Raw genomic sequence first — 24473 nt, forward strand, 5'->3', positions numbered from 1 at the left:
TTAAAGACCGGCAGGTGCTGGGGGCGGGGCCGTCCCAGGTGGGGGCCGGGAGGAAGGAAGAGCCGCCGACGGGGCGGGCCTGGAGGAGGGAGCCCCTCCTACTCCCACGCCATCCACAGCGGGCGGCCGCGGCTCTCCTCTTCCCTGCAGAGGCTGCCGTTGTAACCCACCCACCCCACGGCCGGAGAAGCCGCCGGAGCCCGCCCGCCACCGAGGAGCGGAGTCGCCTGCCCAGCCCCCGGGCCTTTGAGCTGCGCCCTGCGCGGGTCCAGAGCCGATCCCTGATCCGGACCCCGGATCTCGGATCTGGCCGCCTCGGGCTGCGGCGAGTGGTCCCGGCTTGGAAAGGAAACATGTTTCGGATCCGTCTGCTCCCGGAACCGGACAACACAGGGCTTTCTCGTCCCCATCCCCCGGCCCTGCTTGGAGAGGGGGAGCCGGGCCAGAGTGGGGGGTGGACGGCGTCTAGTCTGGGGACACGCTTCATCCCTGAAAATTCCGGGACGACGTGGTGCACATTCCACGTGGGTCGGTCGTGGCACGCAGCCGGGCACCCTGGGGTGGAGTGGGGTCCGAAGAACCAGGGAAGAGGCTGTTCCTCCTTGAACGAGGCTGGGGGCGGGGGCCGCCGAAGCCTCTCCGGAGAGGGCGAGGCCGGCGCAGGAGGGGCTGGAGGCTGTATGCCCTAACCGATCTGCCTCGGCCAGAACCTCCGTGCTGGTCGGGCAGGGCCGAGAGTCTGGGTCCCATGCTCAGGGGATGCAGGCTCCCCGGGCGTGGGCGGGACTGGCCCCTACTGGCTTGGTCGTCCCCCTTCCAGGCCGCCCCTTCCCCAGAGCGCAAGAGTCTCGACCAGAGTGCACCCCCGGCAGACGCGTTACCGTCCCTCTGCACGACCACCCGCCTCCAGGGACCGCAGCGTCACTCACACGGGAGTGGAGACAGCGCCAGATCCACGTACACACCTGTGTGCCCCTCTATATATATGTCACATAGAATGTATATATGTTGGGAACATGCTCGCTTCTCCGTGTGTCATGCGCCCCTCAGCAAGGGGCCCTGCGGAGAAGGGGGCTCCAGCGATGCCCCCTTCCCCACGCAGCCACCACCGCCCGGGCCACTGCCCGCCGGTTTGTCCGCCTGTCCGTCCGTGTCCTCAGCTCTGTCCACGCTTCGATAGGCCTGACGCAGCCCCAGCCCGGGGCCGCCCTAGCAACTTCCTGTACATATGACTGTAAAATGGTGAACGTGTGTATTATATCCAGCCTCGTTATACAGTGTATATATATGTATACATATACATATATATAATATATATGAAGACTGTAAATGTTAAGACGACTAGTGTTCTTATTAGTATATTGCTTCACACTGAAGATTGTGTGTATCGAGCTGTTTCTAAAAGATGTTTATTTTCCTTAAGAGTAAAAAAACAGTCATTGCATTCAGAAAAAAAAAGTCAATAAAGATACGACGATTGTTTTGGAATTCTGCAGCCAGTGGATTCTGACCAGATTGTCCTGGGGGGGGGCGGGGCTTCAGGGAAAGGGTGGGATGGAGGGTGGGGTTCTGGGGACAGGAATGGGGAGTCAGGGATTCTAAGTTACTGCAGGAACAGAACAGAAGCCCTGCTGCCCAGGCTATACCCACGTGGCCACAGGTGAGCAGAGACAGCTGCCCAGGGGACAGGGGTCTGGGAGGGGAGACTGACACCCCAGACACACAGGGAGACCCAGATTGTAGCTCCTCCTGTCAACAGATCCCCAAGAACACAGTGTCCCCCCATGCCACCCTGGGATCTGAAGGGGTAGAAGCTGGGAGAGGCAGCAAGAAGGAACAGCTGAGACCATCCGGGCCCTAGGAGTTACAATATGATACAGCCCAAATCTGTGGCCCAGTGATCAGTGGGGTCTGGGTCAACTAGAGGTCGAGCGGCCTGGCCTCCCATAACATCTCAAGGGGGGAAATTTTGTCCCATATAGCAGGCGGGCATGGGAAGCCTTTGTCTGGGTGCTGGGGGTAGGGAGGGCCCATAGGATCCCCTCTAGTCAGTACATAACCCCTTCTCAAAGGAGCAAAACCCAGATTATAAATAATTTCATGTTTTATTCTCTGTACAAAACTTCTCAACCTAAGAAAATAAAGTCTGCGAAAGGCAAAGTAATACTGCGCCCCTGAGGCCAGGAGGCTGGCGCGCCCCGACCTGCACTCTGCGCCGGTCTGTCTCCCCGTAAGGGAGAGAGGCGCGGGGGGGGGGGGCGCCCTGCTGGCGGGGAAGGCCAGATCCGGCCTTCGGCTCAGTGAAACGCACCCCTATCTTCGCTCTGCACGGAGCGGGAAAGCCTCGGAGCAGGTGACACCCAGCGGCGGCCCGGCAATCCCCCGTCCGGCCACCAGAGGCCAGCACCATCCTGGCCGCCGCTCGTCGAGTAGGGTCGCGGGCTGGGCAGGCTCCCACGTCAGGTGCGGAAGTCCCCGAGGGTCTCCATCCCCCGCCCTGGACCGTGCAGACCGCGGGCGAACCGTGGGCCTCGGGGTCTTCGGCGCTGCCCTCGGCCGTCGAGACGGGGCGCTGGCCGCCGGCAGGGGTCTAGCTGGACGTCACGGTGGTCCCGCCGCCCAGGCGCATGAGCATCTGCTGGCAGTCGTGCAGCAACCGGCGGTCGCCGAGCTTCTCGAGCGTGCGCGCCGCCTCGGCCAGCATGCCCACGCGCTGCCCCGGCGCCGACAGGAAGCCGGGCGGCAGGTAACAGGAGGCCAACAGCAAGGCCTCGGCGTGCTCCCGCCGCGTGGGCCGGGGCTCCAGCTCGGCTGCTGCGCCTGCGCACGCGCACAGGGGCACGTCAGGGGCGGGGCCGCGTCGGGGGTGGGGCTCGGCCCGGCCCCGCCCCCGTCAGCCTGACCTCTCCCGCCCCCCAGCAGAGCACAGACTGAGACCCGCGCGCACAGTCGCGTGTCCACTAAGGTCAGTGGTCTCCGGTGAGCCGTCCCATCCCTCCGTCCCCGTCTGTCTTACACAGCCTCCCTCTGCAGCCTTCAAGTGGCCTGGGGCCTTCCCCGCCTGGGCGGTCGGCCCTTCTCACCTCCTTTGCCGCAGGGGCCCGTCCTCCTCCTCAGACTGCGGTCCAGCAGCTGGTGTGTCCGCGCGGGGCTGGCCCCTGCCATCAGTCGGGCCGTGGCCTCGTGTAGGAACACCTGGGCAGGAGGAGCCAGGCGAGGTTCTGGCCAGGCCCCCACTCCTGCCTCACGCCTCCAGTCCCCACTGCAAGCCCAGGGGCCCCGGCACTCACCCTCCGCATGGCAGGCCGGAAGCTCTGCGCCAGACGCCTCAGGCCGCTCAAGTCCCGCTGGAAGCCGTGCAGCTCAAGGGTAGAGGCCTGGGCCCCACCGCCCGGGCCCTGCGAGGCCTGGGCAGGTGTGGGTGGCTTCTGCCTCTGCCACAGGCTGGTGCGCGCCACAAGGAGCAGGTCACACAGGAGCAGCTGCATGGCCTGGGGGTGACGGGCAGAGCAGGGCAGGGGTCAGGGGCTCCAGCTCAGGGAGGGAAGAGTGGGGGCCCGCGGTGCCAGGGGCCGGCCCCGGGCTGCACTGCCGAGGCACTGCACCCGCCTCACACGTGCAATGCAACAGCAATGCACCGCGGGGCCGCCCGCTCTCCAGGCCCCCACGCCCCCACCTGCCTAGGGAGCAGCCTCCAAGGAGGGCCCTGCCACTGCGCTCATCCCGACCCCACCAGGGTAGGGGCACCTGCTCCCCCCTGGGCTCGAACCTTAGCCAGCAAGCGAGGTCAGCTGGGTTCCCCGTTCTGTGCTGTTGGGCTGACCCTGCAGTCTGCAGCCCAAGGGGAACGACCAGCCAGGCCCCCAGCCCCACCCCTCACCTTGTCAATGGAGCTGCCGGCTGGTGTGGCAGCCAGGCTGTCCTGCAGGTAGCCACTGGCCTTCTCACACATGGCCAGGCTGGCTGGGCCAGACTCCACCTTCCCGCGGCCCAGGAGGGCCCGGGCAGCCTTGAAGGAATGCAGAGCCGCCCTGGGCAGGGGTCTCCTGTTGGGGCCAAGGCAGAGGTGTGGTGGTCAGACCAGACCTCCAGCCCTCACTAAGCTGCCTTTGTCCTCGTTGTGGCTTCGTGGGAAGAAAATGGTGGGGACCCCAACCACACCAAACAAAGACTGGCAGGAGCGGCACACTCACTCGGACTCCTGCAGGGCGCGGGGCAGGTGCTCCACCAGCGGGTACAGCCGCTCGGCCGCCTCTGCATCCCGCCGCAGCCAGTGGGTCACCACAGCTGTCAGTGAGGCCCACCACTTGGCCACTGGGTCTGTGCCTGCAGGGACAGGGGGTGGGAGGGGTCCCTGAAACTCGGCCACAGAGCACCCGAGGCCAAGCTACTGTGGAGCTGGGGCTGAGGGAGATTCACAGCCTTGGGGGCTGGGGGCTCACCGGTGGTGGTGGCGGGCATGCTGGAGCTGACGGAGAAGCTGCAGGAAGGGGCCTCAGCCGCATCGGAGCAGCTGTTCAACAGCTGCAGGTACCCGAGGGCATCCGAGAACTCCCTGTGGCAGGAGAGGACAGGTCCTCTTCAGGACACTGGCCCTCCTCACCTCCCCCCACAGCACAGCCTGACTTCCTGGCTCCACAAAGTGCTGCTGTCTCCCGCTGCTGGGCCAAGGGGGAAGCTGAGACCCAGAGAAGAACTGGGGTGCACCTGAGGCCACGCAGTGAGTGAACAGCAGCCCAGCTCTCGCCACCTACATGGGTGCCTGACAGAGCCTTTCCCCAATGCCAGGGTCAGGGCCTCTGGCCTAGTGAGGCACACAGGGCTGCTCACCTGTCCCCATCAGCCGATCCAGGGCCAGGGCTGGGCTGGGCCACACAATTCAGTGCTCGTTCCAAGAGATGTTCGCGAAATAGCTGAGTCACCTGAGCCAGGGGGTCCGCTGTGGGGAGGAGTGGGTGAGTGGGGCAGCGGGAAGGGGCCCTACCCCTCCTGGGCCCTTTCCTGGGCATGGGTGGGCTTGGCTCTGAGACAGATGAAAGCTGGTGGATTAATACTCCATCCCTGCCCTCGGACAGGATAGCTTGTCTTGGACACACACCCTTCCCTGACCCCATCACTGCACAGCTATATTGCCCGGGAGCACCTCCCAGTCCAACCACCTGCTCCCAAATCCCTGTCTTCCTGTTTGCCTCTGAAGAGCCCCAGCTGAGACAGAGCCAGGAAGGCCTCCCCATCCCTACAGCCCCCGTGGCAACAGCAGATGGCGGAGCTATAGACAGTGTGGGCAGGGGCAGCAGAGATTCAGGGGACCAGGGACTGGACAGGAATGGGACTGGGGGAGGAAGGATGGGGCCAAGGAAAGGGGAAGGGGGGCAGAGGGGGAGAAGGCACCTGGGTTCCCAGCCATGCTGTACAGGCTGTCCCGTGGGGCACTGCACACGGCCCAGTCCCCGTCCACGAAGAAACGGTGGCCCACGGGGTGGCAAAGCCACTGCATGGCAAGCGGCACCAAGCCCCTCTGTGCCAGGCAGGCCTGGCGGGCACTCCTCAGGAAGAGGCGCTGTGGGAGAAGGGTGGGCTGTCACACCAGGATGAACCCTGGGCTGAGACCCCCGCCGGAGGGCAGCCCTCCCTCGGACCAACTGCTTATCCTGGCAGCTCTTCGCTAGAGAGCCATCGGCCCTGTCCCTGCCAGCCCATCACCCACTCACAGTCAGAAAATGCAAGGCCCGTGGGAGGCTGGTCTTGACCCTCAGTGCGGCGGCCACGTAGATTTCAGCCAGCGTGGCCACGGACACGGCGTCCCCCGCACACTCCGCCAGGTTCAGGGCACTCAGCGCCAGGTGGGTGGCAGCAAGGTGCCCGCCTGGGTACTTCCCTGGAAGACAGGAGGGTGTGAGGCCCGGCAGGCGCAGCGGCGACGGGCGCCCTGGGCCCAGCCCTCACCCGCGTACCCACGGCGTGCAGCTGGTGCAGCTTGTGGTAGACCAAGGCGGCGTCGCGGGAGCTGGCACGGGCATCCGCCTGCAGAGCCCCGTCTCTCCGCAGGCCCCCGGCCCGGCTGGCCAGCCAGCGGCCCACCCAGAGACGCTGCAGCAGGTGGCGAACGAGGCTCCAGAGCAGGCTGCAGGCCAGGTCCAGGTGGGAGGTGGGCAGGGGCCGGCCGAGCGCCCGCAGGGCCAGCCACAGCTGCTGGGCAGCCTGGGCAAAGTCCCCCTGGGGATCAGGTTCTTGGGTTAGAAAGGTGGCGCCAGAGCCTCTCCACACATGCCACCCCTCCAGCCCTGAAGAGCACTCCACCTGGGGCTCTCCCTGTGACACCAGTGTCCCCGGAAGCGTGAGCTGGGCCCCAGGGGTCAGTGGGGGTCAGAGAAGTAGACTAGAATGGGTGGACGGGGCAGATGCATGCTGGGCCCAGCACCCCCCGACACACGGCCTGGGGTCCCTGCCCCGCCCACCCCCACCCCTGGGCGCAGCCACTTACCCGGGCCAGGTCCAGGTCTGCCTGCTTGCGGTGTCTCCAGAAGCGCACGGAGGGGCCCGAGTGGGGCCGCGTGACTGGCTCTCCATAGACAAAGAGAAGTGCCAAGGAGAGCAGCACCAGCAGCCCGTTCACCAGCCAAACCAGCGGGGGCAGCAGCCACAGGGCCCAGCCAGGGCCATCTGGGGGCAGACAGGGGCTGCAGACATGGCTCCCAGCAACCCCAGAGTCCTGAGCCCACAGGCCTAGGGTCTGCATCCCAAGACCCCTTCCCACCTTTCTCCCAGAGACGCCCCAGCTGGCTTTCCTACCTCTGCCCTCGGCGCCCAGCGTGCTGCGCCTCGGACCATGGGAGATGCCGGTGGCATCGGAGGGGCCAGGGGGTCCCCGGCTGCTCAGCAGGGAGGCCAAGGGGTTGCAGGAGAGGCAGAGGAAGACGAGGGCACACAGGGCCAGGCGGGAGCGGTCCAGCATGCCCTGGCTGTATGGGGACGGTGGCTGCTCAGGCTTCACCTGCTGGGGTGGGCAGAGCAGTGAGACCGGGGCTGGAGTGGCCCAGAGAGCTCGGCTCAGGGAAGGAGGGATCACGCTTCACCTGGCCTTACTGTGGGACCCCACACGGCTCCAGGCCTCAGTTTCTCTGTCTATAAACTGGGAGGTGGGACGTGTTAGGAGCCTGATCCAGTCCTGTGGCCCAGAGGATATCGCGGGGTGACAGGAAGGGGGCAACACTGTGGGACCCAACCTGGCTGTCCTCAATGACCGGGCTGTCAGGCTCTGAGTCACTGCTACTGCCACCACTGCTACTGCCCCTGCTGCCAAGGGACACGGGGCTGCTCTGGGAAGGTGAGCCGGCGTCTGAGGGTGGTGGGCTCAGAGTGTCCACCACCTCTGGCTTCATGCCCTCCATGGGCACGTCTGCGTGTCCTCCACTGCCACATGCCGACACCAGGTCCTTCAGAGATTCTGTAGACCAGAAAGGAGCAGGCTAAAAGCTACATGCTCTAGCACACCCCAAATCAGAGCTCAGGGCCTGGGGGCAGCTGGGAGTTGGCCTAGCTCCTGAAGGCCAGTTGAAGGCCAAAGAAGGGGTGAAAGGCCCTTGTAGGGTCAGAGGTTAAGGAGAGACCAGGGATGGGACAGGGCCGGAAGCAGGACCAGAGCCAAGGGAGCAGGGAAGCTGGGACTCACTGCTTTTGTGGGCAGCAGTGCGCAGACTCAGGTTCTCCTGCTTGAGTTTCTGGTTGCTCTGCTGCAGGAAGCGGATGTAGTCGATGGCCTTGCGCAAGATAGCAGATTTATTCAGCTGCAGGAGGAAGAGGGAGATAGCACAGGTGGCCAGTCAGGGCAGACAAGTGGGCACCTAAGCAAAAGGGGCAGGGCTGTTTTGCAACATGGCTGCCTCAGGACCTTTGCACCTGCTATTCCTTCCATGTGGAATGTTACTTCCCTAGTGGAACCTACCTCCCAGGAAGGGCATGAGGATTAATAGGTAAAACACAAAGAGCAGCACCTGGCTAACTGCTGTCCTCCTCGCCACCATCTCCGCACCTCACCTCCTGTGTTACGTCACCCATGTGGTGCCTTCCCTGACCACCCAAGTCAGATTTACAACTCTCACCATCCCTCGCTCTGCTTCACTTTCCTTCCTCCAGCGGGCACACCCTAATGCTTACCTGCCCTGACTGCTGGCACCCCTGGCACCCCCCCTGGAGCCACAGCAGGGTTTCTGTGTGTCTGCCACTGAACCCCCAGTGCCCAGAAGAGCCCATGGTGCACAGGGCCTTGACGAAGCCTGGCTGAACAAACGGGGCTCCCGGGCCAGAGAAGTCGGAAGGCGCAGGCCCTGCCTGTCCGGTTCAGCCCACCCTTCTCCTCCTTCCAGGGCTGCCAGGTGGGTGGCCCCGCCCGCACCTTGGCCTCTGTGCCCACCACCAGGTCCTTGAGCTCAGCGATCTTGTCGTTGATGGAAGAGCGGTAGCGCTTCTCAATTGCATTGTGTGCTGTGCGTTTCTCACCACGGCTCTGGGCCAAACCCTGGGCCTTGCCTCCGGCTGCCAGGCGGTTGATGGGCAGCTTGTCGGTATCCACTACCAGCGGCACTGTCGCCAGGATGGTTCCACCGCTCACGAGGGTCTGCAAGGCCAGACGCAGTTAGCAGGCAGGCATGCAGGCCTGCAGACCCCAGGCCCCCACCCTGCCCGGGCCGCCCACTTGCCGCCCACCTGAAGGGGTGCTGCCTGCATGGCTGTGCCGGGGGCCAGGGAGCCGATGCCCGCCGCCTTCACGGAGGCTCCCACGTCTGCTTTCATGGTCGTCAGGAGCAGTGAGTCTGCTTTGATGAAGTGAGGCTGCAGCAGGACCTAAGGATGGGTGAGGCCTCAGCAGTGGGCTGCGGGTCTGGGCCCAGGGCTGCCACCTCCCTGATGCCTGGCTAGACCTCCTCACCGGGACCTGCTGGATCTGTGAGGTCACCGTGGTGGTTCCTGGAGCCGCCATGGGCGTGGCTGTGGCTGTCAACATCTGCTGGGGGGCCGCACTCTGGACCTGGGTGTGCAAGGAGACAGGCGGGACTGCCGGAAGGGGAGCCAGCGGTGGACCAGGCAGCGGCTGCGAGGTACTCCCTGGAGGGGTCCCTGCAGAGGTAAAGCTGGGGCTGCGGACATCGGCCACCCTAACCTGCTTTTAACCCGCCCCTTGGGTCCTTACCACCACGGGACCTTGGGTGAGTCATTGCCCTCTGTGGCCTCCGATTCCCATCTGGACAGCCCCTGCCTGGGGCTCTGATGCAAGTGTGTAAGCCACCCCCGCCACCCCAGGAGAGTGGGAGGCAGTGCTTCACCCAGCAACTCGGGCGCTGGCACACACTCCTAGTAGGGCACCTCAGACAGCAGGGCAGAGACCCGGTTCTAAGGCCCGCACACTCCTCTACCGACCACCGCAGACCCTTCTCCCTGGATCCTGCTGCCCCCCTCCCTCCGCACGCCCCCTTACCTGTGGAGAAGCCTCCAGGAGGGCTGGGATAGCCCAGCACAGGGGCAGAGCTGAACTGCGGTGGGGCTGGGGCTGGAAGGCTCTGGGGCAGGAGGGCCGCAGGCAGGGGCTGTGGGGCGGAGGCCTGCAGGATGCTCAGCGGTAGTGGCTCCTCCTTGACCCCAGGCCCAGGGGAGAAGGCAGGCCCGGATGGGTACATCTTCAGTGGGGCGGGTGCAGGCTGGGGAGGGGACAAGGGCGGGGGTGTGGCCTGGGCCCCCACCAGGAAGCCTTCAAGAGGGGAGTTCATGGTGGAAGGAGGTGGGGACAGGCTGCCCAGGGAGCTGGCGTCGGGACTGGTAGAGTCTGTGCCCCCTGCGCCGCCTCCAGCATAGGGAGGGTCGAACAGGCCTGGGAAGTCGCTATCCTGGTTGTTGATGAGCTGGAGCATGTCTGAGGAGAGAGAAGCTGGGTGAGCAGCGGCCAAGAGGGTGGCCCAGCTGCACCCCGCCCTCGCCCCAACCACCCAGGGATACACGTGGGAGCAACATCATGAGCCCAAGCTTGGGCACTAGTGACACCGGAGCATTGCCTGGTGCCTCAGACAGCCTTGCAGCACTGGACAAGGTCAGCTCCAGGCAGGGGAGGCCCCCTGAGGCCTACCAATTTGCCCATTGCTGAGGCTAAGGCAGACCTGGGGCCCAGACCCACCACTGCCGACTTGGCAACTGCCTTCGCCAACCCATTTCTCTGTGGAATAGACCGAGGCTTGGGGCACAGCCAGGCACTGGCCACATGTGTGCCAAGCAGTGTGTCCCTGTGTGTTCTGGGCACAAGCCCAGATCCTGTCTGCAGCCAAGTGGCCTCGGGACTGACCATTCAGGCTTCGGTTTCCTCTCTACAAAAGCAAATGCTGTCTGTCCTGACTCTCTGCTCCTCGTACAGACTGGGACAAGCTCCCTGCTGCAGCCCCAGCCTGGCCACAGGCCCTCTCCCCCAGCTGGCGACTCACAGCCTGACTGGGTCAGCCTGGGGCCCTCTAACCCACTGAGGGAGCCACTCACTGGGTCAAAGTGCCCTGCAGGACCGGTGAGCAAACCTGCGGGACCCAGCCTGAGCTTCTGGCTCTGCCCACCCCGCCATGAGGAGCTCCCTCTCACTGGTCCTCAGTTTCCTCATCTGTACAACAAAAAAGGTTAGACCCTTCTTGGCAGGGCTGCTGGGCAGGCAGTGGCACGGACAGGGGATTCAGCATTGCTTGACTCCTTCCCACTGACAGGTGCCCAGGCAGGAAAGTTCCTGGAGGGGTCCTCCCTGTGGCCTCCAACAGCATGAGATCGGGGAACCAGGCTCAGCCCTGCTGGGTCCTTGAATAGAAACCCTTTGCGGGCCCTCCAGGTTCACACAGGGAGCACAGGCATAGAGGATTTCCACTTGCAGGACCTCCCTCAGCTCAGTGTTCATGAGCCCCCCTGACACATGGAGAGACTGAGGCTCCGAAAGAAAGACTGGCTGAACCCAGGGTTCCTGCTGTCTGTCTGGTAAGCCCAGGATGCGCCTCCAGAAGGGGGCCCCAGGAGACAGAGGACAACTGGCCCTCTTCCCTGCAGAGCAGAGGATGTGGGGAAGCCACCCCGTTACTCTGGAGGTTAAGGTGGGGGTAACTACTGAGGCTGGGGAGGGGTCCACCAGCTCCCCTGAGAGCCAGGAGCGGTTACACCTCCCCTCAGGAACTGGCCCTTTTCCTTTTTGGAGTTCCCAGGGGCACTGGGGATGGGGACCCCGCGGCGGAGATGGAAGCTCTGTGATAAAGGGGATCCTCCAAAAAAATACCTTCGAACGTGCAATCCATGGCTCCGCGGCCCGCGGCCCGCACCCCTCGGGGCGTCCAGGCGGCTGGTCTCCGCGCGCGGACTTCACCTGCCCAGCCCGCCGACTTCACCTGCCCGGCCCGCCGCGCTTTAAAGCCGCGGAGCGCCCGGAGCGCCCGCCGCCGGCCCCGCCCCCGCCCCGGCCCCGCCCCGCCGGCCGGCCACGCCCTCCAGGGGCCGCGGGCCGGGCATGGGGTGAGCGCGCGCGGCCAATCAGCGCCGCGCCACCGCCTCCTGGGGCCCCGCCTCAGCCCCGCCCCGCCCCCACGGCGAGAGGCTCGGGTTGCGCCCGCGACGCGGAATCGGACCGGGGTTACTCGCGGACGCCAGTCCTTAACCCGCTCCGCGCCGACGTCCGCTGGGGTTACTGGCGGTCACGTTCCCCCAGCTTCCCCCACCTCCGTTAGCACCTCCGAGAGGTGCGGCGGAGCGGGCGTGGGGCCGGGCCGGGCCGCCCCAGCACTCCGCAGCGAAATCAATGGCTCGCTGACACCCTGAGCGGGGCTCAACCGCGCTAAGCCTCAGTTCGCCCCCGGAAAATGGGATAAGCACATGTCCCTGGCATCCACGGGGACAAGAAAACGGGATAATGAGTGCGGCGCTCAGTGCCAGCAGGCGCTTCATTAAGCTCGGGGCTGCCTGGCTGTGGGTGTGGGGACCGTCCCCTCCTGGGGCAGCCCGGCATGGGGCCTTGCCCCACCCCATGGAACCGGCCAGCCGGGTAAGCAGGTAAGTGCCAGAGTGAGGTAGGGAAACCCCTAACCCGAAGTGCACAACCAGACAGTAACAACAAGAGTTGACTCCACACAGGTGTCCCTTTGCAGAGGGGGCTGGGTCTGGCATGGGGGGTCTGGCTTACTTTCTCACTGTAGAGGAGGGTAGGGGGAGGCCAAGAGGGAACCCAATTCCTGGGACAGAAGCTGAGGAAGCCCTGGGGTGACAGGCTCCGGGGGTCTTTGAAGGGGTACCTGGGCTTATCTCCCCTTCCGTGTAAGGTTAAAGTTGAACACCCAGACACAGATGAACAGAGCTTAGCCAGCAGCCCAGGTTGCCAACTTGGGCTTTTGTGGTCAAGCAAACTCCCAGACCCAGGCCAGCCTCCCTCTCCTGGTCTCCTGCAGCCTTGGTGGCCAACTGAGCAGGTGGTCTGGGGGAGCTGGAGACCCGGCCGGCCCCGGTGGCTCTCCTTCTCCAGGAGGCTGGACAGTGACCAACCTCCTCTTCCCCTGACACCCACTCCCCCTTTGCCTGAGTCCTTCTGTGGCCTTGCAGGTGTGCCAAGGGCAACAGACCTCTCCCCTGATATCACCACCTCCCTCTCCTCAGCCAGGGGTGCTCACGCCCTCCCTCACCCCCAAAAAACAAACACGGCATTGCTGTTGGAAAGGCCTTGACCTCATCTGTGTAACTTGAGACTGGAAGACACTGAGGCCCGAATTCAAACCTCATGGCAATGTCCCCTCCTCACTATGACCCCAGTGTTTAAGCCAGAACGCAGCAGGTCAGATCCCGCCTGAGACTGCAGGGCAGGGCCCAGGGCTGGCTGCCCCCTCCCCACCCATCCTTCTCTGCCCTTCTCTCCCCTCTTGCTCTTTTGTTTCTCATTTCTCACATCACTGTGCTCTGCCCCATCCTACCCAGACTGAGCAGGCAGGGGGTCAGGAAAGGCTTCCAGAGGAGGGCTGGCCTGAGAGACACAATCTAAGCTAAGAAACAGCAGGTAAGAGGTACCTGGAGGCATGTGGAGGGACCAGCCACCCCCTGACCTTCCTGACCGGCCCCCATGTCACTCTCCCCTGGAGCCAGATCTGCCCACCAATTTCTGCAGAAGCTGGGTGCCACGGCTAAGAGCTGGGGTGGCCAGTGGAGAGCCAGCCCCACAGCCAAGGGGATGGCCTTCCCTCCACCACCACTTGCTGTGTAATGCCAGGCAGGTCACTCCCGTTCTCTGAGCCTTCACCCCTGGCCTTGGAGTGTGGCATTTTAGGAGGTGAGAGAGGCGCCCAGAGTGCACAATTTAAGGATGCTCCCCTCCTGCCTCACCCCAGTCCCTGAGAGCCAAGACAGTGGGTCTGAAAGGCTGGCTGGGGCTCCCAAAGTGTGGCCCATTCTCTCAGCTTCCCGCACAAGGGAGACTCAGAAGGCCGGATGGCTCCTGTGTGCACGCTGTGAACACATGGAAGAACAGAGGCGCAGGCTCGGCCTCAGTGGGCCCCCTGGCCTCCCACCCCATCTCTCACCTCCCCTGCCCCTCCTCAGCCTGTCTTCCTTCTTTTCCTCTCCTGCCCTGATTCTATCAGGACCCTGACAGGAAACCTGAAACCTCCTCCTGCCTTCCCTGGCTCTGCCTTCAAACCTCCCTCCGAAGGCAGATGTGGGGCACCTTTTATTCTCTGGCCTGTTTATTCTGTAAGGCCCTGATGGAAATCCTGGGAGAGCCCCACACCAGGAACCTGCAGGAGCCCAGCTCTGACCATCACAGAAGCCTACGGCCCATCCAACCTTCATGAGGCCTCAAACCCCAACAAACTCTGCTTGCATGCCTCCTGGGACAGGGAGCTCACCACCTACCCTACACAGCCTGGTCCATGAAGCCCAGATCTGTTTCTCTGACAATATCTACTGCCCTTTCCTAAGTGTCTACTGTGTGTCAGGCCTGTGCCAGGCCCCGGGGTGCAGGAACATAGCATGGAGACCTCCCTCATGGAGCTTATGTTCCAGTGACAGAGACCAATGGTCTGCAAACACTTGGCGTGATGGAGGTGCAGTGGTGACGAGCACCATGAAGGAACTGAGGCAGTCAGGGCAGGCCTCTTTGAGGAGGTGACATCTGAGTATGAAATGAGGGCATGGGCCAGGAGGGAGGAAAGATGTCCTGGGCAGAAGGAAAAGCAAGTGCAAAGACCCTGAGGTAGGAGGATGCTTGGTGTAATGTTGGGACAGCAAGGAGGCCAGTGTGGCTGGAACAGAGGGAACCAAGCGGGTGGGAGTCGGAGAGGCAGCCAAGAGCTGGAATTCCAACCCACGTTTGTCTGTCTCCTGAGCCAAGGACACCAATTCTCAGGAAATGGGCAGGAAAGGGATTTCCAAAGTGTCCCATGCAAGCAGGTCACAAAATTTGCACAGCTGTGAAAACTGGCCAGCGGCGCGAAGCGGCAGCACGGCTCCGCCTCTGTCCCCCGGTGGAGGGCACAGGACAGCGAGGGGGAGCTGGGCTGCACCCAGCCTGCCACCCATCCCTGCTGCTCCCACTGGCACACCCTCAAGCCTCCCGAGGACCCAGGTTGCAGGTCCACATGTCCTCAGCCGGTGCTGTGAGCAACAGGGGCACAGGCTGCCCTCTGTGTGTGCAGGGCTACCCAGGGTGCGCGCAAGTACTGGCTCTTCTTGGAATGGGATGGCCCATGGCCGGGGCCCCAGGTGTACCTGGGCGTGAGCCCTCCGCATGGACAAGGACACTAAGGCTCAGAGGGCCCCACAGCTGCCAAGTGGAGAATCTGGGTCACAAACCCAGGCCTGCCAATGCCCGAGCCCATGCCCCTCGGCCCTGGCTCGAAGGCTCAGCCAGCAGCAGTCTCCCCTCAGAGGCCTTCCTAATCATCACTGTCAGGGGACTGTCAGGGCAGGGCCAAGGCCGGGGCCAGCTCTGTGACCACAGGGCCGAGCACAGAAGGGACCAGATGGAGGGGTGTACAGGCTGCCAGCCCCAGCCCTGCTGGTCTCTGCCACCTGAGTCCACTTTCAGAGCACTGCTCACTGCTGAATGTCGCCGCCACCCTGCCCTGTTCGCCTAGGAGGTTCCCTCTGCCAGGAAGTCCCTTCCCACTCTCTTTTGTCGACCTGCAAAGTCCTATTCCTCTCTTAAAACTTGCTCCAGTGTCACCTTCTCAGATGCTCCTCTCATCTTTACTAGTCCACACCCCAGCTCCCCCTCACACAGGCCAAGTGACCCTGAACATGGCCATTCAACAAAATGCTGGCCAGCACCACTTCCAACACGGTGTTCCCCCACGTGGGCTCGGGGCACATTCTCCTTCTGGCGTCTGAAAAACAACCCAGGGGCTTGAAGCAGTGGCAACGTGGGGGAGTCCGCTCCTGCCGAGCCCCATTCCTGGTCTAAACAGTGCTGTGCGTTTCTTTACACAAATACCTCTTTCCCCCTTTTGGATTGCTCCTCCGCAGCTGTTTTAAACCTGAAGTGTGTGTGTTGATTCAAAGGCAGCACGCTAGTTTAGAGCTGCCGGGCTGCTCTCTGGAAAAATAAGCCCCTTTACAACCTTTCCTGCAGCATGTCTCGTTTCCTGAGAGCAGCACCAGCACTGTGTTTTATTATTTTTATTTACCTTTGGTCGCTTTCCTTAGTTCTCACCACTGTGTGACTGGAACTTGAAAGGTGCTGTAATTTGCATTCCCAAGGCTGCCTGGAGGCATTTTGTGCAGCAAACCATCAGCTATGGCCAGAGACTGAGGAACACCTGCTCTGCTCTGACCCTGCTCCCCCAGCTAGAAACACCTTTTCCAGGAGGTTCTCTGCCTGAACAGCAGTCCCTGCCGGGCACCAGGGCCCCCACTGGCTTTACCCAGCCCCACCTTGTCTCCCATGCAGAGAATCACCAAATGGTGGATGCTCAGAACTTGGAACTGCAGCCCAGAACATCCCAGAAACTTCCCAACACAGGCTCTTCCAACACTGTCAACATCCGTTTAGCTAAACGTGTTGGGTAGCAGGTCCTGGTTAGGTGACGATGGTCCTAACTGCACTGGCTGAGGGCCTACTGTGTGTCCTGACCTAAATGAGCTCATCTGATGCCCACAATTCCAGGAAGCCAGTTCTACTATTACTCCAGGGACACGATGAGAACCTGAGGGTCAGAGAGGTTAAGCCACTCGTCCACGGTCACACAGCAGGGGCAGACCTGGAAGGCCCCTGGGCTCCAGCCTTCCAGCCGCAGGGGGGATGGGGACCCCAGAGCCCCAGGAGGGCAGGCCTAGGGTGTGACTGGGAGGGACAGGCTTGCTAGGAGAAACCTAGGAGTTAGCTGGGGGGGCCTAAACAGGGTTCCAGGTCAGAATTGGCCTCTCCAGGCCACACACTCTCCCGGGCGGGGAGGGGGATAGACCCCCAGGCCTGTCCCATCTCCCACCATGTCCTGAGCCCAGCAAGGCAGCCACACACCTGGAGCCAGCCTCAAAGAGCTCCTCCCTAGGAGCCCCACGCCCATTTTGAAGGCGCTCCCCTCCCCTGACACAATCCCCCTGTGGGGCCACATGAGACATGGGTCTCACAGCCCAGTCAGATCCCGGGGTCAGAGGGCACATCCACAGGCCTGTGGCTGGCAAGAGACACAGACTGAGACACTTCCTCTGGCTGGCACAGCCGTTCCCACCGGGCCGCACTTATCAGGGTGCAAAGTCCAGACCCCAGGCCTCTGCCTGGCGGTGACCCCTGCCTGGGGTTGATGAGGTCCCTCAGGATGTTTGTGTCCAGTGAGGTGACCATCGGGCAGGAGGTCACTCCCAGCCACCTGCCGCCTGCCTCCCCAGACCACTCCCAGCCCACTCCTCCCCGTCCCCCAAGAGGCGTGAGGGCCAAAAGGCAGCCAGTCTTACAGCCTCCATCTCCAAGTCTCCGCGTCCGGGGTGGCCTGCTGCCGATCAGAGAGGGCATTGCAGGGAGGGCCCTCTGCTTTTGGCTCCTGGGTCAGGCAGGCCAGTACCAAAAGGCAGGAAAAGGAGCGGAAACCGGGACATGTCCGCTGGAAGAGGCCTCTCTCAGGTTCTGCCCGAGGGCTTCCAGGAGGGGGCATGACACCAGGGCAGAGTGCGTCTGGGTGGGGAGGGCCTGTGCCGTGGGACCTGGGGGGGACCCTCACAGGAGGCAGGCTTGCTGAGATGAGGGGACTTTATCTTGGGGGCACTGGGGAACCATGGTGGTCAGGGGCCTGAGGAGCCACGTGCTGGAGCCGGGAGCTGGGCAGTAAGGAGTCAAGCTGTGTCTTCTAAAGACGACCGATGTTTTGTGGGACCAGGGAGAGATATGGGCATGAGAAACCATGGGGAGACGTGTGGCAGAATGTTGCTCCTCCGCAGCTGTTTTAAACCTGAAGTGTGTGTGTTGATTCAAAGGCAGCACGGGTGGCTGCCACCAGGGTGGCCTGGACGCTAGGAGGTAAGGCCTGTGGTTGATGCCAGAACCAGGGACATGGGCAGCTGTCTAGCTCGTCAGACACCTGGGGTGTGAAGACAGTGTGAACACCAGGAGCCCAGGCAGAGGAGATGCCAGCGGTGCTGCCACCAGAGCCCAGGGCCACCCCTCAGCCAGGCCTGCCCCATGGGGGATGTGGCCACTGTGACCAGCCTGCCACTGCCACTTGCCTCTTCCACACCAAGAAGCACATGCCAGATCTGATGAGCTAACCAGCAGGGAGGTGAAGACTGCCACAGAATTAACAATAAACCCAGACACTTGTGCAGGGCCACTCCCACATATCCTCCACCCACAGCCACGAGGGGCCTCAAAGCAAGAGCAAGAAAGGCGGCCGAGAGGAGACGGAGCTCACCAGAGGTCACAGTGCACTGGGGCCAGGCGAGGGCCTTCAGCCACCGAACCCAGGATTCCCGGTGAAAGCTCTGCCTGGAGATCTGGTCACCTGACAGAGGGTGTGGCTGAGAAAGACACATGGGCCTCGTGGGGCTCAAGGCCCTTGGCTGGCTCCCAGATGCCAGCCCTAAGTCTCATGACTCAAAGGCGCTGGGATGCGGAGGCAGCTACATGACCTCAACCCATCTATGCCACGCTCCCAGGCCCCCAGCATACTCCCACATGGGGGCATCCTGCTAGGTTCTCTGTTCTATTGTACATCCCTCCCCCCCACCCCTACACATACACATACAGTTTTAAGAGCCCAGTTAAGAGCTGTGGGCTCTGGAGTCCACAGCCTGGGTTTGAATTCTGGCTCTGCCGTGTTCTGGCTGTGTGACCTGGGGCAAGTCATTTAACCTCTCTGTGCCTCAAGACCTTCGTCTGTAAGATGAAAATCTTATATCTACATACTTGGGGTTGTTGGGCGGACTCAATGGTCAGCACAATGCCTGGCATACAGTAAGTGCTCAATTAGTGTTCCCTACTCATGCTGGGACCTTCCACCACAACAGCCAGAAGGACCTTCTGGCATGTAATTCAAGTATGGCACTGTCCTGCCCCACCCACCCTCTAGGATCCCCACTGCCTCCAGGATCCAGTCCAGCTCCCCATCCTGGCACTCCAGGTCTGCCTCACCCTCCTCTCAACCCTCATTCCTCCTGGGACCTGGAGACTCTTGGCCCCGCCAGCTGGGTTAATCTGCAAGGCTGCAGTAGGGCAGGAGTGGGTGGCTTAGATGGGTCTGTTTTGCTAACCCAAGGGTGGCCACAGGCTCCATGGACAAGTCCACCCCCATCCAGGTTGTGGGAGGTTTGACTCCCCTGCTCTTGGCCTGTTTCCCCACCAACCCAGTGTAACTGAGCCAGCGTTGCTGAAACTGGATAGCAACCATGGAGGCAAGTTGCTGGGGGCTTGGATTCCCCATCAACAAGTGGAGCAACAGCCTCCTAACAGGTCCCTGTTGCACAGTCGCCCCCAAATCCCTTCTCTATAGAACAACCGGAGTGGTGCTTCCACGATGTACGCCGGCCGGGCAGCTGCTCCCTCCGTTCCCTTGGCCAACAAGGGGTCCGCTTCCTCCTGCGCATCTCCAACTCCGCCAGGCCCTCTGCGGGGAGACAGCCTTCCCAGCAGGTTCTGGGGCTGACTCTCAGGTCTCACCCCACCGCTCTACCCGAAGTTGTCCCCCCCGCCCCCGCGCCGACACAAGATGTAACTAAATATCCGTGGGGTTTCCTAGGGATTTTTATGCTTCCAAGAAATGGGGAGCCCAGGTCTGTCGGTGAACCCCCAGTGCCTAGGACGGGGCCTGGTATTCAGTAGATGCTCAATAAATGTGTGCCAAAACGATACCCGGCGCGGGCTACGAAAACCGGACCCTGGAGGGCAGGGACTGGAGAACGCCCGGGCGCGTGCGCAAGAGCTCCTGCGCGGAGCTGAACTCTCGAGCCGGAGGGAATGACCGTGAGTAACCTCGGCTGACGTCACGGCTGGAGCAGGGGCGGGGACTCGGCGGCGCCCGGGTTCCAAGCTCTCGCCGCAGCCGCCGCCAGGCTGAGGACTTACTGGGCGCGGGGCGCGGGCCGAGACGCCCAAAGGGGCACGAGCCCGGCCCCGAGCCACCAAGGGCCCGGCGCGGCCCGAGACACCAGGGCGGGCGCGAGAGGCTCCGCGCAGACAGGACAGCGAGGCCCGCAGCGCCCGGCCCAGAGACGCGGGGCGCCCCGCGCACACAGCACGGAGCCCGCGCCCCGCTACTGCGCCCATCGCCCTTGTTCCGCGCCCGCACCCCGCGCCCCCGCGCCGCCTCGGGAGACAAAGGCCGGCGCCGCCTGTGCGCCCCACTCGTGCGGAGCCCAGCGGCCCTGACGCACCTTCGATGTCGGTCAGCAGCGCCGCGTCCAGCTCGCATGGCTCGGCCAGCGCCTGCTCCAAGGCCGCCTCGCTGAAGGGCGGCTCTTCCATGGCGCAGTCGCCTCCTCCGGGAGGTCCGCCGGGCCCGCCGCTGCCGCTCTGAGTGTCCGCTTCCCGCCCTGGCCTCGGTGGGGCCCGGCGCCCGCGAAAAGTTCCTCGGAAACTGGGTTCCCTTCCCTGGCGGCGGCTCTCCGGGGCGGGCGGGGCGGGCGGGGCGGGGCGGGGCCTTGGGGAGGCCCCGCCCCCGGGTGGACGGTCCCACCCCACCTGGAGAGAGCCGGGACCGGCTCCGGGTCTGGCTTGTACACCTTTCCGGCCGGCTCCTGCATCCGAGTGCCTCTCCAGCACCAAACAACGGGGCCGAGTGTTAGCCCCAGGAGTGGGTCCGTCCCACAGGTCTCTGACTTGGAGTGGGGGTGGGGGGTGAACAGACAAACCTCACTCCCGCGATGTGGCTCTTTAAAAGATGGACCGGTCCAAGTTATAGCTCTGAGGCCAGCTGTGTAGCCTCGGGCCAGTTACATCACCACTCTGTGCCTCAGTTTCCCCAGCTGTAACTGGGGCTTAATGCCTCTGCCTAGGCTGGCTGGGACATTACTGATCACCGCCGGGCTGGGCCTGTGAGATGGGCCTCCTCGGAGGGGATAGTCCAGGCGGAGCCTGGAGAAGGCTGACTTAATCTGGTTTCTTGGTTTCCACAGCTGAGTCTGGATCACAGAGGGGCTTGGGGGCCTAGTCCAGTTGCTGAGGGTGGGCCAACCTCCATACCCAGGAGCACAGGCGGACTCCACAGAGCCAACCTGCCACTCAGGGGCAACAACAGGGCCGACCCCAGGGCTGTCTGCCCCCCATCATGGTGCCGGTCCCTAGGAGCAGCTGGGATGAGGAAAAGGCAGACTGTGCTTCAGATCTGGGCTACCTAGCCTTGGATCATGTCAGGCTGGGTCCAGGTCAGAGGACGCAGCCAGGCTGGGGAGAGGTCCAGCCTGTCCAGCAACATTCAGGGACTGAAAGTGGTAAGGCAGTGAGCTCCCTGTCCCTGTCGGTATGCAAGCAGAGAGAGGCACCCTCGGTGGAGGGCAGCCAAGGAGACAGGCCTGGATCCCCAGACCTGCCTAGCCCGCCCCCTCACCCCTCAGTTAGTCCAGCCATCCTCAGCACTGCCTTGCTCAGACTCCAGATATAGCCTGTGTGGCCACGCCCTCTGAGGCAGTAAAATTAGTGGTGCACTTTGGAAGGGGGATGTCCAGGCCAAGAGATGCCTTGGAGGCCCAAGTCCCTGGGGCTCAGCCTGGACATGCAGGGCTCTTTGTTTCCCTCCTGGAAGTGGCTGCTGTGGAAAATTACCCAGAACAGGGGTGGCCAGGACCCAGGGTGGGGGTGGGAGTCTCCAAACCATATCTGCTCCCTAAATGGTCCTGCTTAGGGATCCCCCAGGGCCTGGCCCTTCAGATAAACTTTTGCTGGGGAACAGAGGGATCCCACTTCTCCTCAACCCCCCGACCAGGCCCCACCACCCCATGTAGGAGCCAAGCACCCAGGAGGCCTTGGGAATCTGGTGACCTCCCTGAAAATTCCAACATCCTTCCTGGGGAGAGGAAGCCTGAAGATCACTTTCTTCTAGTCAGGAGGCCAGTCCAGGTTTTCACCTGCTTGCTGTGTGACCTACAACCACTTACTTCACCTTTCTGAGTCTCTGTAAAATGAGAACACTCCTTCCTGCGGTCACTCTGCAGAGGCAGCAGTGTGTGTGTTGGAGTCATGGTCACAATAGACTTGCCTCACTGTCCTTTAGCGGAGTTTACCGCGTATGTCAAGAGCACTCTCAGTCAATATGCACGCATAACTGCGGGGGTGGGGGGGTGGGGGTGGTGAAGCCAGGACAACGGAGACCTGCAGCCCAGACTAGAAGCCAGCCAGGTCCAGTGAAGCCTGGCTGAAGCCCCCACCCCGGCCACCCCGCGTCGGGCACAGTCGTGGGAGCGGGGAGGGGGTCTTGGCCGCCAAAGACACAACACTTCGCTGCACAGCCTGAGACCAGAAGGGTATTCGTCCAGGTGAGGGTGGGGGGAGCAGGCTGGGGGCTGCTCTTCGATTCTTCGGTTCTGTTCCCCCGGGAAGCCGCTTCTCTTGGTGGCCCCTCCCCTCAAGGAGCCCCTCAAGGGTCCCGCCAGGGCCGGGCGCGTGCCACGTTAACCTCTTACTCCCCAAGAGGACAGCCGCCCCATTTCACAGGTAAGGAGAGCGAGGCCGTGAGGACGTGTGCGCGGTAGAGCAGCAGGCGCGCCGGGTGGGGCGTGGTGCGGACGAGTCCCGCCCCGGCCCGCGACGCAGCCAATGGGCGCGCTGCCCCGAGTGGGGTGACGCAGCGTCAGCGCCCAGCGCCCAGCGGCCGGGTCACGTGCGCCGCGGGACTGACCCGGGCGCCCCGCCCGGAGGCCTGGCCCGAGCCCGCGTTCCGCCAGGTTCCCGGCCGGCCTAGTCTCCTGTTCCGGCTGGGGGGCCCGGCTCGCATCTGCCTCTTCCCGCCCTGGGCGTCCAAAGGGCGTAGAGGCATCTTCTGTGGGTTCAGAGGCGTTTCAGGCAGATGTCCAGCGCGGTCATGTTCTCAATGCCTGAGCTCAGGGGTGGGTGGCGGGCCAGGCACGGGAGTTGCCAGGGCTGCCGGCACTGGGCATTGCCTAGCAAGCTGCTCAGCCCCCTCCCACTCCCGGAGCCCCCCTGCCACCCGCCTGGCCATTTGTCCTTCATTCTGCAGTAGCTCGTGGCTGAGGAGGCCAGGCAGCACAGAGCTGGGGGGGAGCAGTGGGTTCCCTCGACTTCTGTCTGGGCATCATGGAACCAGATGGCTGCTGACGTGGATGGTTCTGGTCCTGGGTGACCCTGTATTCTCATTCCCGTTTGATCTCTGCTGTGTGCTGGGCAAGCCGTTTCTAGCCCTCTCTGAGCCTCTCTGGTCAGCTGTTCCAATCAAGAGTCACTCAGTAGACCCTCCACAGAAGGTCTGCTGCACAATGAGAGTGGGGCTTCATCTGACACCTGCGGGCCAGATCCAGGTCTACACGGGTTCTGATTCTGAGTTCATTATCAAATGTAGATTTTTACCTGTAGGCTGGATTTCTGGCTTTTCTTGAAACATGGGACTTTTGAGCAGCAGTGAGTGACAGCCGGCAACAGCAGGAGCCTGTGAGCTTCCCAGTCCCTTCCGTTCCTGGGATCCACCCAGGCAGGCCCCTGGAGCCAGTGGGCTAACTCCCCATGACCCCATTTCACACATCAGGAGCTCAGGGACCTGCCCCAGGCCTGCAGCCCCAGGCAGGGGAGGGGTGGGGAGGCAACGGTGTGTCCCACAGAGTTGGATTTCTGAGTGCTGAGGGCCTGGGCCTGGAGCCCATTCAGACCCTCTGAAGGCCACTGTGCAAGAGCTGGAAGGGGTTCCTCTGCCGCAAATGGCACTTCTGGGTGAGTCATGCCTGGTTAAGGCCTCTGGTCTGCCCACCCCGGCCCGAGGACCCCAAAGAGACCCTCTCCTTGGAAAAGAGGCAGGTTGCAGAGACTTTTCTTCGGGTGTGTCATCAGGGAACTGGCAGGCAGGGGGCCGTGAGCCATGAGAGGGCCCACGGTGCTACCACTCTGCCCCACCACCCCCCTCTCTGGAAAACAGCCCCACTGGGCGCTACCGGAGGGAGGCGGCCCAGGGCTGGGGAGGGAGCACTGGAAGAGGGGTCCAGAAGCTTGTCTCTGTCCAAGCCTGTGCCCCAGGTGTGCCCATCCACACTGCAGTGACCAGCTACTGTGTGTGCCTCCCCGGCTCAGCTTCCTTGTGCTCACAGTCTGGTTTCCCAGGGCACGTTCTGGGACTTCTGGTGGAACCACTGGGAAAGCAGCAGCTCTCTGTGCTCGTAGGATGTCAGCCTGGGGCTGGTGGAAGAGGCAACCCAGAGGAAGAGAGGCAGATTCCTAACTGCGTCCCAGGCGCCTGGAGCCAGCGGTACCGGAACCTGCAACACCTGAACCTCCTTGGCTACGTAACCCAATAAATGCCTCTTCCTGATTAAATCAAACATCTTTCTGCCACAACCAAGGAAGTTCCAACAGGCATGCCCTCTCTAACTGAGGGGTCTGGGCCACAGACTACCCTTATCTTGAACAAAGAAGTCCTGACACTGCCTAACTACTCCAGCATTTCCCAAACTTCTTTCTCCACTGACCGGGCCTTTTTAGAAGTGGCTGTTCATGTATGAGAGAAATGCATCTTGGCAAGGGCCCACCAGGGACCTTGAGGCCCCTCCCCCATGGCTGTCCTGCCCGGAGTACTCTCCCAGCCCTGCTGGCCTTGAGCCAGAGGATGCAGGACAGCCAAATGGCGACAGGCAGGGGGTGGGGGGCTCCTAGGGCAGGGGCGGCTCAGCGCCTGGGCGTGGGGGAGGGAGTGAGCTGCCCGGCTGCTCCGTCCAGCAGGGCCCTCTCGGCCTCTGCTTAGAGAACTGGCATGCCCTGTGGACAGTCACAGCCCATGCAACAGAGATCACACAGGAACGGTCTGTTTGTTTGTTTATTGTGGAGTATTTCACATGCAGGGTCCCAAACT

General features: G+C 62.8%; 2 protein-coding genes across 8 annotated transcripts in view; one reads left to right on the top strand and one right to left on the bottom strand.

Moving 5' to 3' along the window:
- RAI1 (retinoic acid induced 1) overlaps positions 1 to 1488 on the top strand; it is a 101786-nt gene extending 100298 nt beyond the window's left edge. For all 3 annotated transcript variants that reach the window (XM_074341961.1, XM_074341959.1, XM_074341960.1), the window contains one exon: positions 151 to 1488. In XM_074341961.1, coding sequence (XP_074198062.1) covers positions 151 to 165 — 15 coding nt within the window. In that variant the 3' untranslated portion in view covers positions 166 to 1488. The remainder of the gene's footprint in view (positions 1 to 150) is intronic.
- Positions 1489 to 2086: 598 nt separating this feature from the next.
- Positions 2087 to 20081, bottom strand: SREBF1 (sterol regulatory element binding transcription factor 1). Of its 5 annotated transcripts, XM_074341967.1 has the most exons (20): positions 19843 to 20081; positions 11288 to 11374; positions 9476 to 9907; positions 8930 to 9117; positions 8707 to 8844; positions 8396 to 8617; positions 7673 to 7787; positions 7227 to 7447; positions 6793 to 6994; positions 6485 to 6663; positions 5955 to 6216; positions 5712 to 5878; positions 5392 to 5560; positions 4831 to 4939; positions 4443 to 4555; positions 4194 to 4326; positions 3881 to 4046; positions 3291 to 3491; positions 3084 to 3195; positions 2087 to 2820 (listed from the first exon to the last, which is right to left on the bottom strand). In XM_074341967.1, the coding sequence occupies exons 1-20, from the start codon at positions 19931 to 19933 to the stop codon at positions 2591 to 2593; spliced, it is 3537 nt and encodes a 1178-aa protein (XP_074198068.1). In that variant the 5' UTR covers positions 19934 to 20081; the 3' UTR covers positions 2087 to 2590. The 5 variants fall into 5 exon arrangements, with proteins under 5 accessions (XP_074198068.1, XP_074198065.1, XP_074198064.1 ...); XM_074341964.1 differs by lacking the exon at positions 11288 to 11374; XM_074341963.1 differs by lacking the exon at positions 11288 to 11374 and having other exon boundaries at positions 6793 to 6997.
- Between the last annotated feature and the right edge of the window lie 4392 nt (positions 20082 to 24473).

Source organism: Camelus bactrianus, chromosome 16 (genome assembly GCF_048773025.1).
Source record: "Camelus bactrianus isolate YW-2024 breed Bactrian camel chromosome 16, ASM4877302v1, whole genome shotgun sequence".
Lineage (NCBI taxonomy): Eukaryota > Metazoa > Chordata > Mammalia > Artiodactyla > Camelidae > Camelus > Camelus bactrianus.